The sequence below is a fragment of the Echiichthys vipera genome (assembly GCF_963691815.1).
Source record: "Echiichthys vipera genome assembly, chromosome: X".
Classification (NCBI taxonomy): Eukaryota; Metazoa; Chordata; class Actinopteri; order Perciformes; family Trachinidae; genus Echiichthys; species Echiichthys vipera.
The window spans coordinates 396,130-411,963 of NC_139825.1; the positions used below are offsets into that span (position 1 = coordinate 396,130).

General features: G+C 40.3%; 1 protein-coding gene across 1 annotated transcript in view; it reads left to right on the forward strand.

Moving 5' to 3' along the window:
- LOC310965473 (dihydropyridine-sensitive L-type skeletal muscle calcium channel subunit alpha-1-like) overlaps positions 1-15,834 on the forward strand; it is a 293,992-nt gene that overhangs the window by 81,642 nt on the left and 196,516 nt on the right. The window contains exons 15-17 of the mRNA XM_083939088.1: positions 1,233-1,335; positions 1,433-1,502; positions 1,602-1,734. Of these exons, the coding sequence (XP_083795214.1) occupies positions 1,233-1,335; positions 1,433-1,502; positions 1,602-1,734 (306 nt within the window). The remainder of the gene's footprint in view (positions 1-1,232; positions 1,336-1,432; positions 1,503-1,601; positions 1,735-15,834) is intronic.

The window sequence follows — 15,834 nt, forward strand, 5'->3', positions numbered from 1 at the left end:
GTCTTAAATTTTAGGAAAAATCTACATAATGATATTTTTACCTCCATATTAGTTATATGAAAAGCTGTGGTGGACAATATAGTGAATGCCTTTCAAGTAATTACTGCCACAGATCTTATAGACCAAAATGCTGCAACCTGTGTTAATCTCATTGGAGAAATATGATTTACCTGATCATTCATTATTGCTGTTAACATTTAAAGTTGCAGTTCAATTAACAGAAGAAAATATACAAATTTTGCAATCCAAAAGGAGATACACATAACTTTTTGTGCTCTGATATGTGTAGTTTTGGCATTCTCAGAGTAACACAAATAAATTGATAGATGTCACAATTAGTTTTGTGATGGAATCATTTTTTAAATAAATTAATGGATAAATGTCAAACCAAAAAAACAGAGAGAGGCTTATTGGATACATGTTTAGGCCACACCTAATCTTTATGGGTTGAATTAGATTTTTATGATGGACAAATTATTTACTTGTATTATTTTAAAATATATAAAAAATATTTTATTTTTCATGTAAGGTTTCATCTTTTGCTCTTCTCTTTTCAAAGGGTTTAAAGGTTATGTGTTTTTGAAATTTTGATTAGAACTCCCACTGCTGGTAGTATGGGGTGATGTTGAGGTCTTTAATTAAGCACACCTTTGCAGCTTCGTAAAAATTGCCAATGCACACCAAGGAAGGGCAAGATTAGTCAAAAGAGGCTAAGACATCATTTAAAGTTGGCGCCGCTTTAGGGGTATGACTCTGCAATGCAAATAAATCAGGTCTGCGATTGCCATTAGGCTCAAAAGGTGGCTCACAATCATAGAAATAGAAGAAACAGCCCAAACAGAACCTGAGCGGAAACCATCACTTTAATTGTAGTGCCATCTTCTGGAACCCTCCAACAGCCCAGCTCCCGTTCGATTGTGCATGTGTCATACCCCCAAAGAACCGCCATCTTTGATTGGTGTCCATGCCTTCTTCCATAGCTATGGTCATACCCCCAAAGTGCTGCCATCTTTAAATGGTGTGCTGTCCTTATCTGTAGAGTTTTGTGCCTGTGAAGGATTCATCACCCATTTTTTTCATGTATGTTTGTCATTGTGATTTGAACGTGTAGTCTATTTAGAATATGTGACATTTAGTTGTTTTACTCTGAACATGATTTGAGTTTTAAAATATTGCAATGTTCTTTAACACCACACGCTTACAGATGATTTAACCACTCTGTTGATTTACAGAGCCAACATGCCTGACAAGGCGTCAGATGAGAAAGCAAATCTGGCAAAGAAGTTGGCTGAGCAAAGGGCCAAGGGTGTAGAGGGCATCCCTACAACTGCCAAGGTGAGGCATCCAAGAGCATTAATCGACCATGTTAATGAAAGGATATGATAAACCGTTTCTGTTTCTTATATTTCTCCATTAATTTTCAAATTTGCAGCTCAAAATTGATGAGTTTGAGTCTAATGTCAATGAGATCAAAGACCCTTTCCCTCCAGCAGACTTTCCTGGTAAATTGCAATGCCTCCATACTGTATTAATAATCATACAATTCCAAAGTCAGAGGTTAGAAAGAACTCTGCTAACCCGTCACTCTTTCTGTTTGCTAGGTGATGATGAAGAGGAGGACCCTGATATCCCAGAAAGCCCTAGACCTCGTCCAATGGCAGATCTACAGTTAAAGGAAGAAGCAGTACCAATGCCTGAAGCCAGCTCGTTTTTTATCTTTGGACCTCAAAACAAGTATGATTGTTGGAATTGATCGTAATTGAAATGCAGTGAAATTACATAACATTATTATAGCGGTGTCCCCGACTAAAAATTTTCATAGTCGAATCTGATTCGTCACTTCTTGCTTTTAGTTGACTGATCGTCGAATAATTATTTATTTGCTCATGAAAAACCCTCTGATATGGGTTGGTGAGCCATGGACATGTAGTTATGCACTTGGTGGAAGAGAACACATCCATGGGTAGGTGGCAGTGATGAATGTAAACCTCTACAATGTGCAGGAATTGAGCAACTTTTTATCATCATAAAAATTAAATATCTAACATGCTTTTCAGTTTCAGTTTTTCTATATAATATTAATAATAATATTAATAATAATAATAGCTTATTTTAAGTCTGCATTCCTTTATGTGTATGCTGCTTACTTGCGTGTTTAGCAGATAGTTTCTGAACAAAATCTCATTGATAGCTTCATATTTTATATTTAAGTTTCCGTAGATATATAGCCTACTTGGTTTATATACGGATATACACACACACATATATATATATATATATATATATATATATATATATATGTAAACACATAGAATAGATGTTATTTTGCAAAATATCATAGCAATAATAATGATTTGTGATCATGATACAGATCACAAACAGAAGTTTCTGAATCAAAGATGATGTTTACAGCTGTTTACAAAGTGCAGACGTATAATCATCTGTAGAAAACCCCTTCATCTCATTAAAATTAGTCTAAAGGTATTTCTGATTATTACTAAGAAGCAGTTCAGCGCTAAACCTACACCTGGTGGTGGATCCATGATAGTTTTGGATTAAGTGAACGAGGGCAGGTGCATTTCATTTCCACCCCCGCTCCTCCCCCTGACCAATTTCCCTCAGCCCTCCAAGTGGCCTCCGTGTGACATGTGCTGCTATGTAATACCAAGGGCTGAGGGGAAGTGAAGCAGGGCATGTTGAACAACTAATGAAACACAGCATTGGCTGTTCCACCACTTGGATTAACAGTGGCCTCAGATACAGTTTTGTTATGTCTAAATCTATTACAGCACTTTCCCTCATCTCTACAACGTTACAAAAAACAGCCTCAGGACATGTCAGAAACATTGCTTTTGACAGGTAACTCAGTTAGTCATGGGATGAGATTGTGACCAGCTCCTATACACTATGTGCAAGAAACATTATAGTCTCTTATTTGTTTGTTTTCTAGTCATCTGGCTAAATAATAAACCGGTAAATAAATTCATGGACGTTTGCTAACGCATTCATATGGTCTGTAAGAGACTCAACGTTACTGCCAGCTAACGTTACATAACGTGTAAAAACACCATCTCGTCTTCATGTGGAGGACTGTACTGTTTTCACTCACTCACTAATCTTAACCCTCTGAGGTCTAAGGCTATTTTCTCGGTGCTTGAAATTAGTTTACCAAAGTCTTAGGTACACAAAGGTAGTTTAATATATGAATAAAATAGTAGATACATGTAAAATGAATGTCTGAAATGGAATTTTGTCAATATCGCTTTTTGAGGACTTCATACTACATATCTAGCTTCATGGGATGTGTGCAAATGAAGAAAATTAGCATTACAAATGTTCCCTTAAGCCTGTGAATGTTCTCATTGTTCCAGGTCATAGTTATCCTCAAAGCAATTTCAGTCAAAAACAACTGGACTGGTTGTTTGTCTAGGAAGACGTTTCACCTCTCATCCAAGAGGCTTCATCAGTTCATGTACGCATCTGACCAGGCTGGGACTGGTCCAACTAACTGGTGTGGAGATCCAGGTATTTAACCTCTCACAAGGCCGATGATGTCACTGAAGAGTGACAGTCGTTGGTGGGCTGTTGGTTTCGACTTCGATAGTGCTCTATTGAGTCTGAACGACAGTTGTTGGGGTCACACTGGGCCATGTGTGAACAGTTGTCCTTTGAGGTTAGATTGTTGAATCTCCTGGGAAGGGATGAAAGGGCAGCATTGTAAATTGGAGATAAGTGGTGTCTCAGACCTCCTCCTCTGTTTAGCGATGGTTTTTCCACTTTTACATAGATGGCTTCTTTTACTCCTCTTTCAAACCATCTGTCCTCTCAGTCCAAGATTTGGACATTGCTGTCATCAAAGGAGTGGGCTTTCTCCTTGAGGTGTAAGTGGACAGCGGAGTCCAGGCCTGAGGAGTTAGCTCTCCTGTGTTGGGCCATGCGTTTATGCAGTGGTTGTTTTGTTTCTCCAATGTAAAGATCTTTGCATTCCTCGTTGCATTGGACAGCATAAACCAGGTTGCTTTTGTGGTGGTGTGGTGTTCTGTCCTTCGGATGTACTAGTCTCTGTCTGAGTGTGTTACCAGGTTTGAAATACACAGGGATGCAGTGTTTGTTGAAGATCCTCCTGAGTTTCTCAGATACCCCAGCCACATATGGGATGACTATGTTGTTTCTCCTGTTATCTTTTTCTTTCTCAACCAATTTGGTTTTCTTTCTGGAGGCAGCTGCCGTTTTAACAAAGGTCCAGCTGGGGTAGCCACAAGTTGTGAGGGCGCCTCTCAGGTGCTTGCGTTCTTCCCCTTGAGCCTGTGAGCTAGTGGATACGTTATCAGCTCTATGCTGCAGTGTTCTGATAACGCCAAGCTTGTGTTCCAAAGGGTGGTGAGAGTCGAAAAGTAGATATTGATCCGTGTGAGTGGGTTTTCTGTATACCCCTATGTGGAGGCTCCTGTCATTCTCCATATGGACGTCACAGTCCAAGAAGGGCAAGCTGTTGTCCTTAACTTCCTCTCTGGTGAACTTGATGTTTCTGTCCACTGAGTTGATATGCTCAGTAAAAGTTTGCACCTCTTCGGATTTGATCTTAACCCATTTGTCGTCCACATATCTAAACCAATGGCTTGGGGTTACTCCTTTGAAGGAGTTCAACGCCTTGTCCTCTACCTCCTCCATGTACAGATTTGCCACAATAGGGGATACTGGCGAACCCATGGCACAGCCGTGTTTCTGTCTGTAGAAAATGCCATTGAACTGGAAATATGTGGTATATTCAGGCACAAATCCAGAAGTTGGCAAATGTGGTCTGGTTTGAGATTTGTTCGGTTTTGTAAGGAATTGTCCTGTGTGAGCCGCTCTCTTACAGTGGCCAAAGCCTCCATGGTTGGAATACAGATGAACAAGGAAGTCACATCGTAGGACACCATGGTTTCATCTGGATCCATTTTTAGGTCTCTGACTTTATTCACAAAGTCTATGGAGTTTTGGATGTGGCGTGGGGTGTTTCCCACCAGTGGTGCCAGAATATTGGCAACATGCTTGGCAATGTTATAAGTGACCGAGTTTATGCTGCTGACAATGGGCCGGGGCCCCTTCTTTATGGATTTTTGGGAGTCCATATAAGCAGGGGGTTGAGTCCTGGGGGTAAAGCCTGTAATACTGTGGTTTGCTAATGACTCCTTCTTTTTGTAGTTGCTGTAGACATTCTATCACCTTCTTTTTGTAACCGCTGGTAGGGTCTCGTTTCAGAGTTTCATAAGTGTTAGAGTCACTGAGTAATGCAGAGATCTTTGCCTGATAATCAGTTGTATTGAGAACAACTGTGCATCTACCCTTGTCTGCTGGAAGGATAGTGATGCTGTGGTCTTTGCTCAGTGCCGTTACTAAACAGAGGAGGAGGTCTGAGACACCACTTATCTCCAATTTACAATGCTGCCCTTTCATCCCTTCCCAGGAGATTCAACAATCTAACCTCAAAGGACAACTGTTCACACATGTCCCAGTGTGACCCCAACGACTGTCGTTCAGACTCAATAGAGCACTATCGAAGTCGAAACCAACTACCCACCAACGACTGTCACTCTAACGACGGGCGTGGGCTTTTGGAGCACAAAGGGTTTCAGTGACATCATCGGCCTTGTGAGAGGTTAAATACCTGGATCTCCACACCAGTTAGTTGGACCAGTCCCAGCCTGGTCAGATGCGTACATGAACTGATGAAGCCTCTTGGATGAGAGGTGAAACGTCTTCCTAGACAAACAACCAGTCCAGTTGTTTTTGACTGAAATTGCTTTGAGGATAAAAATGTTTCTCTTCCAATCCAAATATGTATTATAGACAAAAATACACAATTTACAATATTTACATAATGTACATATTTTCAGCTGTGCCATGCGCTGGTGAGGTGTTGATAGCTGTGGTGCAGGCACAGGCCCAAGCACACAGGACAAGGATAATGTGTTCCTGGTGGCAGACAGAAAAGGATTTTACTGTTACATTCACCCATTTTCTATGGAGTAGTCTGCTGGAGCAGCAGCATGTCAGCAGCAGACAGGAGGAGACTTGATACACTTATCAAGAGGGCCGGCTCCATCCTGGGATGCCTTGTGGACTGGAGTGCAGGTGGTGGGAGATAGCAGGAAGCTGTCATCCCTGCTGGTACAGGAGTCCCACCCCCTGCAGGTAACTCTCGTAGCACTGGGCAGCTCCTTCAGCAACAGACTGATACACCCTAAGTGTGCGAAGGAGAGGTACCGCAGGTCCTTCCTTGCTGCTGTCAGACTTTACAATCAGCACTGCTCCCAATAGACTATTTACCTCATCCTGTACCCTGCACTGTGCAATATGCCTGTACTATGGGCACTTCTGTTTTTTGCACTATTTGGACATATTTAATCATATTTATTCACTCCATATTACATTATTACAAAACAAACAAAACAAGAACAACTGCACTATATCATATGAATATGTATATATGTCTATTTCCATTTCTTCCCTTTTTAAATTTAACTTTATTGCTTATTTTTGCTATTTTTTTCATATTCTGTTGCTGCTGTGACAAAAGAATTTCCCCATCTGCGGGACATTAAAGGTTTTCTGATTCTGATTCTGATTCTGAATAATCAGGGAACTGAAAGAGATCTAGGTCTGTTAACCGGGGTATGAAAACCCAGATTTTACCCGGGGTACAGTGTTTACATGGTGTTTAAGAACGCAGGGTATGCCCTTAACCCGAATATAAACGGGTTTCTAAACTGCATGTAAACGCACTAAGTTATTGTAGCAGCTGCCGTCTGCTCTGGGGACATTGTGATTGTTTTCGTGAAATGCTTTATATTCGATTGACAATTAACACTTTGCCTTTATTGCTGAAATAATACTACTACTAATAATAATAATAATAGTAATAACAGTACTCGAAGAGGCTTTAAAAGTAGGCTCCAGCTGTGCTACATGCATACAGTAACTGCATATCTCACTCTCACAAATACAATTGGTATTAATAATACGGGCATGGTTAATTTATATTGCCACTTTCAAAGATAAGCAGCAATGTGCTTTACAAGAGAAACATAATAGTGCCAGTTTTGCAGTATGTTATACATGAGAACTTAATTCAGGGCGCACTCACACTGTCCATCCGTAACTGTACATTTCACGGCTAAAGTCTAGTTTGTTTGACCAGTGTGAGTGCAACCGTACAGCTTGCCGTCCACAGCCTGTATGGGAGAGTTGGACTTTTGTAAAGCACGTTTGCACATGTACGAGCACGAGCTGCGCACGTGTACGAGCACGAGGCCCACGGCGGTTCTGACATCATTTCATGTGCGCCTGTTCGGACATACAAAAAAAGGAGGACAGACAGAAAGGTTCACATTGGTGTGATGCGGAGCTGGAGTGTTTACTGCAGATTTGGTCGGATGAAAATATTCAAAAACAGTTGGAAAAGACGCACAAAAACTCTGAGGTCTATGGAAAGATTTGTAAACAAAGCGATGCATCGTGATGACGTCAATCAATGCGTGTGACGTGTTCCAGCGTGAAGACGTATAGGCAGGCAAGAAGCATTCCGCCGAGGCCAAGGTAGTGTGAGTACAAACGGGCCTGGCCCTTGGGGGGAGAGGGAGGGGGGGACAAGTACCCTAAAGCATGGGGCATGGTACGGATGGACAGTGTGAGTGCACCCTTAATGTAGAAAAAGTAGACTCGCTCATTACAAGTTAATTGCCAGTATGAACATCTGTGTGAATGGGTGAATGTGGCAAGTAGTGTGAAAGTGCCTTGAGTAGTCAGAAGACTAGAAAGACACTATATAAGTGCAAGTCCATTTCCCATTTGCCATGGCGAAGTCCTCCCTTGGGTTAAAGCCACTGGAAACCCAGCTATAAAAACTAAAAATGTATATATTATATCAAAGGTGTGTCTCATTAAGCATCTAAAAAAACTCTGAGTGAAAATAAACGTTCATTACTATTAGAAAACATCTTTCAAAAATGACAAATGAGTGATGACGTATGGACAGCAAGAAGCATTTGCGCGAGGCCCAGGCAGTGTGAGTACAAACGGGGCTGGGGTGCGGGGGGAGAGGGAGGGGGGGGCAAGTACCCTAAAGCCCGGGGCACGGTGCGGAAGGACAAGGAGAAAGCCTACTCCTTTGATGACAACAATGTCCACATCCTGGACAGAGAAAACAGATGGTTTGAAAGAGGAGTAAACAAAGCCATCTATGCAAAAGTAGAGAAACCATCTCTAAACAGAGGAGGAGGTCTGAGACACCACTTATCCCGTATTTACAATGCAGCCCTTTCATCCCTTCTCAGGAGATTCAACAATCTAACCTCAAAAAACAACTGTTCAAAAATGGCCTCCTGTGACGCCAAAGACTGTCGTTAAGACTCAATAGAGCGTTAACGAAGTCGAAACTTACTTCCCACCAACGACTGTCACTCTAACGACAGTCGTTAGCACTTAGAGCACAAAGGGTTCCAGTGACATCATCGGCCTTGTGAGAGGTTAAATACCTGGATCTCCACACCAGATAGTTGGACCAGTCCCAGCCTGGTCAGTTGCGTACATGAACTGAGGAAGCCTCTTGGATGAGAGGTGAAACGTCTTCCTAGACAAATATCCAAGTCCAGTTGCTTTTGACTGGAATTGCTTTGGGGATAACGATGACCTGGTCAAATGAGAATATTCACAGGCTTACATTATGCTTGCATACACTGTTTACATACAGTATTTACTAGACTTGCTTCTCTTAATCATACCGTGTCAATTTACCTAGTAACCATGTCTTTGATTGACACTTCTATTCACCTGGACTTATTTGTGTCTTTGTGCTGCTGCAACACTTGAATTTCCCCTCTGAGGATCAAAAAAGGCTTATCTTATAATAAATGCTCTTATCTCACTCAAATCTTACATACAGTCAATTTTCTGTGATGGCTAACTATTACTGGGCTAGTTGGGCAGAGGCACAGAATACATTTCTTTGACTGAAATGTTCCCTGTAAAGTTTTGACACTACACACTATCATATTAAATTTGTTCATATAAAAACAATACAGTCTAATTAACCATTTAATGGAGGGAGTAGTTCAGATTAAGCAGTGTGCAGATTCCGTTGCATGCCCCTGTACAATAACACTTTCTCAAGGCTATGAACAGGTGTGAAGAGAGCTTAATCTATGTACATACACTCCTAAATTACATAGTTAGAAGGAAATTGTGGATTTGAGTTTCAAGGGTCTTTAAAGCTGAAGCATTTGTTTTTGTTTTTACGGGGTTTTTCGGCGCTGTTGCTTCCTGATATATTGTTTTGTATATATTGTATATATACAATATATATATATTTTATATAGTTATTTATATACTGCTGCAGAGTGGGGATCGGCACTTATAACCTACAGAGCATGTGCAGACGTGTAACCCAATCATAATCCAGGAACACTGTTTACATGCACGAATAGTAGGGGTACTGAAGGTTACCTAGGTCTGTTAATTGAAATCTCATTCACATTCATATTAAGTAGCCAGACAAATACTGCTTTAGTCTAATAGTGTTAAAGTTAGCTAAAGTACCATTTTGGTGGACAAATAGATTCATTTTAAAACACATGTAAACAATGTTGAAATCCACAGACAACAGGAAAGTCATGCCCCGTCTTACAGTTGATTCGGCTCCACATTTGGCTTATGTCCTGTGGAGTGAACATGTAGAAATACGGACAGTGCCACTCTGCCATTGCAACCCATTCTGTGGTCAGAGGGTGTATTAACAACAGATTTCAAGCATACTGCTGTGCTGTCCCTTAGAGTCTACAGTCATTAAGTGCAGCCCACACTTATGACCCCCATTTACCGCTGCGACGTCCCGCCATGGAGTGACATGGGGTCAGTCAAATGACCTGAGAAACAACTGTATATACCTCACTTTGAATTGAATTGAATATATGAATTTATTTCAGAGATGTCAAAAAAAAGAATACAAAAGTATACAAAATTAAATTAGTTTAACAAATAAGAGAGGAAAAAACAACAAAAAAAAAACCTCTAACGACATATATACAATTTATTCTGTCTGAAAGAAGGAGTAGGAAGAAGTTTTCACTTCAATTTTAATCCTACCCCTTTTTAACAATTCAGTGATTGCTGTAATCTGTGTCTTTTATCCACTATATGTACAATTTGTAAATCTTACTATACAATAATCAATATTATAAAATTGTATAAATAGCATATAATATATATAAAGTAACATCATATAATTCATAGGCCTACATATAAACATCCATAGAAGCACATCTACATATACATATGGATATATTTCTACACAAAGCAATTTTTTTTCCCGTCCCTGTACCTTCTGAAAAAATCATTCCTCTCTACCTTTTTTAAACTGGACCATGTTTGGACATTGCTTTAGCTCCGTGCTCATTCCATTCCACAGTTTCACACCAGCCACTATAATACATTGACTTTTTAAAGTCGTGTGAACTGCTGGCTTCTTAAAATTAAACTATTCCCTCAAATCTCTGTAAAAAAAAAAGTGTTTGAATATTATCTGGTAACAGTTTGTTTCTTGCTTTAAACATAATTTGTGCCAATTGATAGTTAACCAGGTCACTGAACTTTAAAGTACAGGCATTTAAAAACAGGAGGTTGGTGTGATCATAATAACCAGCTTTATTGATTGTTCTTATGGCTCGTTTTTGAAGTTTGACTAGTGGTAGCAGTGAGCTTTTGTGAGTGGTCCCCCAGTAATTTAAATAAGGTAAGATCATTGAACAGTAGAGAATATGCAATAATTTCTGATCCAGTATATACTTTGCTTTGCATAGGACTGAGATGCTACGTGACAGTTTAGATTTAACATGTTTTATGTGAGGATTCCAGCAATGCTTGTGGTCTATTGTCTAGGAAACTAGGAATTTATTTACATACACTCTTTCAATATTAACATCGTCTATCTTAACATTTCCATCATTATTAAAATTACAATTTCCAAACAGCATGATTTTTGTTTTGCTTAAATTCAAGGATCATTTATTATTGTCAAACCACCTTTTTAATTTGCTAATTTCCGATGAAATTAACTCCAGAAGCTGCTGCAAATCCTCTTCTTTACAAACAAATATTTGTGTCTTCTGCAAATAACACAAATTGTAGAATGACCCCTTGGGGACACCACAAGCAATGTCCAAACTAACACATGTCCAAAGATGACATGTATTTACCCGTCGGCACAAACTGTTGCATGTTTTGTAGATAGCTCCTCAGCCAGTTAAATACAACCCCCCTGATAACATACCATTCTAATGTATTAAAATAATCTGTTGTGATTTATTGTATCAAATACTTTTTTTAGATCAATGAAAACACCAGCTGCATAATCCTTTTTGTCCAGGGAATTTGTGATTTTTTTGTTAGCTCAATGATTGCCAATAAAGTAGATTTGTTGGGTCTGAATCCATATTTGCTGTCAGTTAATAAGTTGTGTTTATTGGTGAATATTTTAAGTCTGTCAGCAAATAGTTTTTCTAAGATTTTTTAAAATTGAGGAAGCAGTGAAACAGGCCTGTAGTTTGTGAATAGGTGATGGTCTCCAGTTTTGTACAGCAGTATGACTTTTGCAGTTTTCATTTTTCTTGGGAATTTACAAGTTTTAAATGATAAGTTACAGATGTGCATTAATGGTTTCACAATTCCCTGAATGACCTGTTTAACTATTCCCATGTTAATTTCATTATAGTGAGAAGAAGTTTTGTTTTTACATTTATGAACAATCTCTATAATTTCACGCTCTTCCACAGCTGTTAGAAACGTTGATTTGAGATTCATGTCTATGAAATCAAAATTATTGTCTTCAGAGCTCATCGAAACAGGGATTTTCTTATATATCCAACATTCACAAAGTAATTATTGAAGCCATTAACTGCATTATCCATATTATCAATAGTTATATCATTATTAATAAAGTCATGTGGATAATAATAATTTGTCTAGCACCATTATCAATAACACTATTTAATATATCCCATTGACTTTTAATATTGTTTTTATTATTATCTAATAAATTACTGTAATATTCTTTCCTTCTCATCTCATCTTCAACCGCTTATCCGGGGTCGGGTCGCGGGGGCAGCAGCTCTAGCAGGGGACCCCAAACTTCCCTTTCCTGGGGCCACATTATCCAGCTCTAACAGGGGGATCCCGAGGCGTTCACAGGCCAGTGTGGAGATATAATCTCTCCACCTAGTCCTGGGTCTTCCCCGAGGTCTCGTCCCCGAGGTCTCGTCCCAGCTGGACAGCTGCCAGAAAATAATGTCTTGAGTCATGCAAGCAGTGTGTGATGGTTGCAGGAATGTATGTTTGAGTCTGCCATAATCCTGTCAGAAAAATTAATCTAACAAAGAGTGTATTTTTTTTACCAATTGATAGGACAGCACTAACATTGTCCTTTGGTCAGGACTCTCTCCGGGTTACAACGGGTCCACTAACATATTTGGGAGTTCGGGTAACGTGATCCTATAAGAAGCTGTTCACACTATGGACTAAAATAGGGAAAATCTTGATAAAGCTGAAACTTTAATATCTATGCCTTTCTTCTCAAACACCCTTTTAAACCTTCTTTGATGGATTCATATACAGGGGAACTTTTCATAGATTCAATTCAATTTTATTTACAATGCCAAATCATAACAAAAGTTATCTCAGGACACTTTACAGAGTAGGTATAGACCACACTCTATGACATATTTATGATTAACATAGACCCAACAATTTCCCCTTTGAGCACAGTGGCAACAAAAACCTTCACTTTAGGAAGGAACATCTTACAGACCCAGCTCTATGGAGGACGGACATCTATCTTGACCGGTGGGGGAGAAAGAAAAGGAGAGAGAAAGAGAGAAAAGACAAATAGATGGACAAAGAGAGACAAAGATAGACACAAAGACAGGCAGAGAGACAGTCCTAGTAATCCAAGCAACCACAAAAGTTACAGTAACTATAATAATATGTATAGTAATGTCAATATGACTTATATGTTATGGAAGTTAATAAAGCATAATAGTAAGAAAAAAGCACAGCCAACGCGACAGAATATGACAATGACAATAACAATTATGGTGGTAAATATGTTCAGTGATGAGTAGCGGTAATAACAGCTTCCATACAGTGAGATATACCACTGATGGTGTTTTTATGGCTACAAATTTTATAATTTATAAGAATAATGATAGTATATATGTAACAAGTAATAACAGCAGCAGGAAGCGTCATGCATTTCCATGGCAGCAGGCACAAACAACCACCAACCCGGTCTGCCACTCCCTGCTGGCCCGTCGGTACCGCGCAACTGCCTCCGGAGACTTATAGGATAACATATCCCGGAAGGCCTCCTTCTTCAGTCGGACAGCTTCCCTGACCACCTGTGTCCACCATGGTGTTTGAGAGTTCCCGCCCCTTGAGGCACCTACTGTAAGATCTTGAGGCCACAGCTCACCCCTGCAGCTTGAGCAATGGAAGCTTTGAACACTGCCCCACTCCGGTTCAATTCCCCCAACCTCCACAGGGATGCCATAAAAGCTCCGCCGGAGGTTTGAGTTGAAGATCTCTCGAACAGGGGCATCTCTCCAGACGTTCCCAGTTCACCTGCACTAATCGTTTGGGATTACCTGGTCTGTCCGGAATCTCCCCCCATCCTCTGACCCAACTCATCACAAGATGGTGATCAATTGACAGCTCTGCCCCTCTCTGCACTCGAGTGTCAAAAACCTACGGCCTCAGATCAGATGATACGATCACAAAATGGATCATCTACCTTTGGCCTAGGGTGCTCTGGTACCACGTACACTCATGAGCATCCTTATGTTCGAACATGGTGTTAGTTATAGACAATCCGTGACTAGCACAGAAGTCTAATAACAGACGACCACTCGGATTTAGAGCCATTCCTCCCTATCGCGCCTCTCCAGGTGTCTCCATTATTGCCCATGTGGGCATTGAAGTCTCCAAGCAGAACTATGGAGTCCCCTACTGGAGCCTCATGCAGGACTCCATTCAGGGTCTCCACGAAGGCCGAATACTCTGGACTGCTGTTCGGCGCATATGCACAAACAACAGTCAGAGTTTTCCCCTGTACCACCCGCAGGCGTAAGGAGGCGACCCTCTCATCCACCGGGGTAAACTCGTACACCGCAGCGCTCAGCTGGGGGTTTGTGAGTATCCCCTCACCCGCCTGGCACCTCACACCCTGGGCAACTCCAGAGAAAAATAGGGTCCAACTCCTATCCAGGAGTACGGTTCCAGAACCGAGACTGTGTGTGGAGGTAAGCCCCACCAGATCTAACTGGTAGCGCTCCACCTCCAGCACAAGCTCTGGCTCCTTCCCCAACAGAGAGGTGACATTCCACGTCCCCAGATCCAGCCTCTGCTGCCCGTGTCTGGTCCGTCGAGGCCCCTCACCTTCACTGCCACCCATGCAGCAGCACACCCGACCCCAGCGGTTCCTCCTTATTCACTTTACAATCCACTGCCACTTTACATTTTTTACTCTTTGTATATTTTTATTATTTTTATTATGTTGTATATATATATGCCGATTGCACTGGGTCTGAGAGGACTGTAATTTCATTTTTTGCATTTTGTATGTCATGCATATTGCAATTTTTGACAATAAAACTGACTTGACTTGACTTGACTGTGAGTGGTGGGCCCACAGAATGATAATAATAATAATGATAATAATGATAATAATAATAATAATAATAATAATAATAATAATAATAATAATAATAATCATCATCATTCCAATTAAAATAGGGTCCTCGCCAACTTCTTCAGTGCTTGGGCCCTAATAATAATTATTATTCCAATTACAATAGGCTACTCGCCAAATTCGTCGGTTCTCGGGCCCCAATAATAATAATTATTATAATAATCATTCCAAATACAATAGGGTCCTCGCCGACTTCATCGGTGCTCCGGCCCTTATAATAATAATAATATTAATTCCAAATACAATAGGGTCCTCCCCAACTTAGTCAGTGCTCGGGCCCTAATAATCATTCCAATTATAATAGGGTCCTCGCCGACTAAGCCGGTGCTCGGGCCGTAATAATAATCCTTCCAATTACAATAGGGTCTTCGCCAACTTAGTCGGTGCTCGGGCCCTAATAATAATAATAATAATAATAATAATAATCATACCAATAACAATAGGGTCTTCGCCGACTTTGTCGGTGCTCAGGCCCTAATATTAATAATAATAATAATAATCATACCAATTACAATAGGGTCTTCACCGACTTCGTCCGTGCTCAGGCCCTAATAATAATAATAATAATAATAATAATAATAATAATAATAATAATAATCATTCCAATTACAATAGATTCCTCGCCAACGTTGCCGGGGCTCGGGCCCTAATAATAATTATCATTCCAATAACAATAGGGTAGCCAAATTCATCGGTTCTCTGGCCCCAATACTAATAATAATTATAAGAATCATTCTAATTATAATAGGGTCCTCCCCAACTTAGTCGGTGCTTGGGCACTAATAATCATTCCAAATACAATAGGGTTCTCACAGACTAAGTCGGTGCTCGGGCCCTAATGATTCGAATTACAATCTGGCAAAATCATTCCAATTACAATAGGGTCATTTACCGACTTAGTCGGTGCTTGGGCCCTAATAATAATCATTCCAATTACAATAGGGACCCAAATAATAATCAAGCCAAGTAAAATGGCAACTCTCGCTAGGTTAGCTGCGTACAACCTGAGTTTGCTGGGGCCCCCTACTTCCTTGTGTCGTGTGACATCTTAGGTT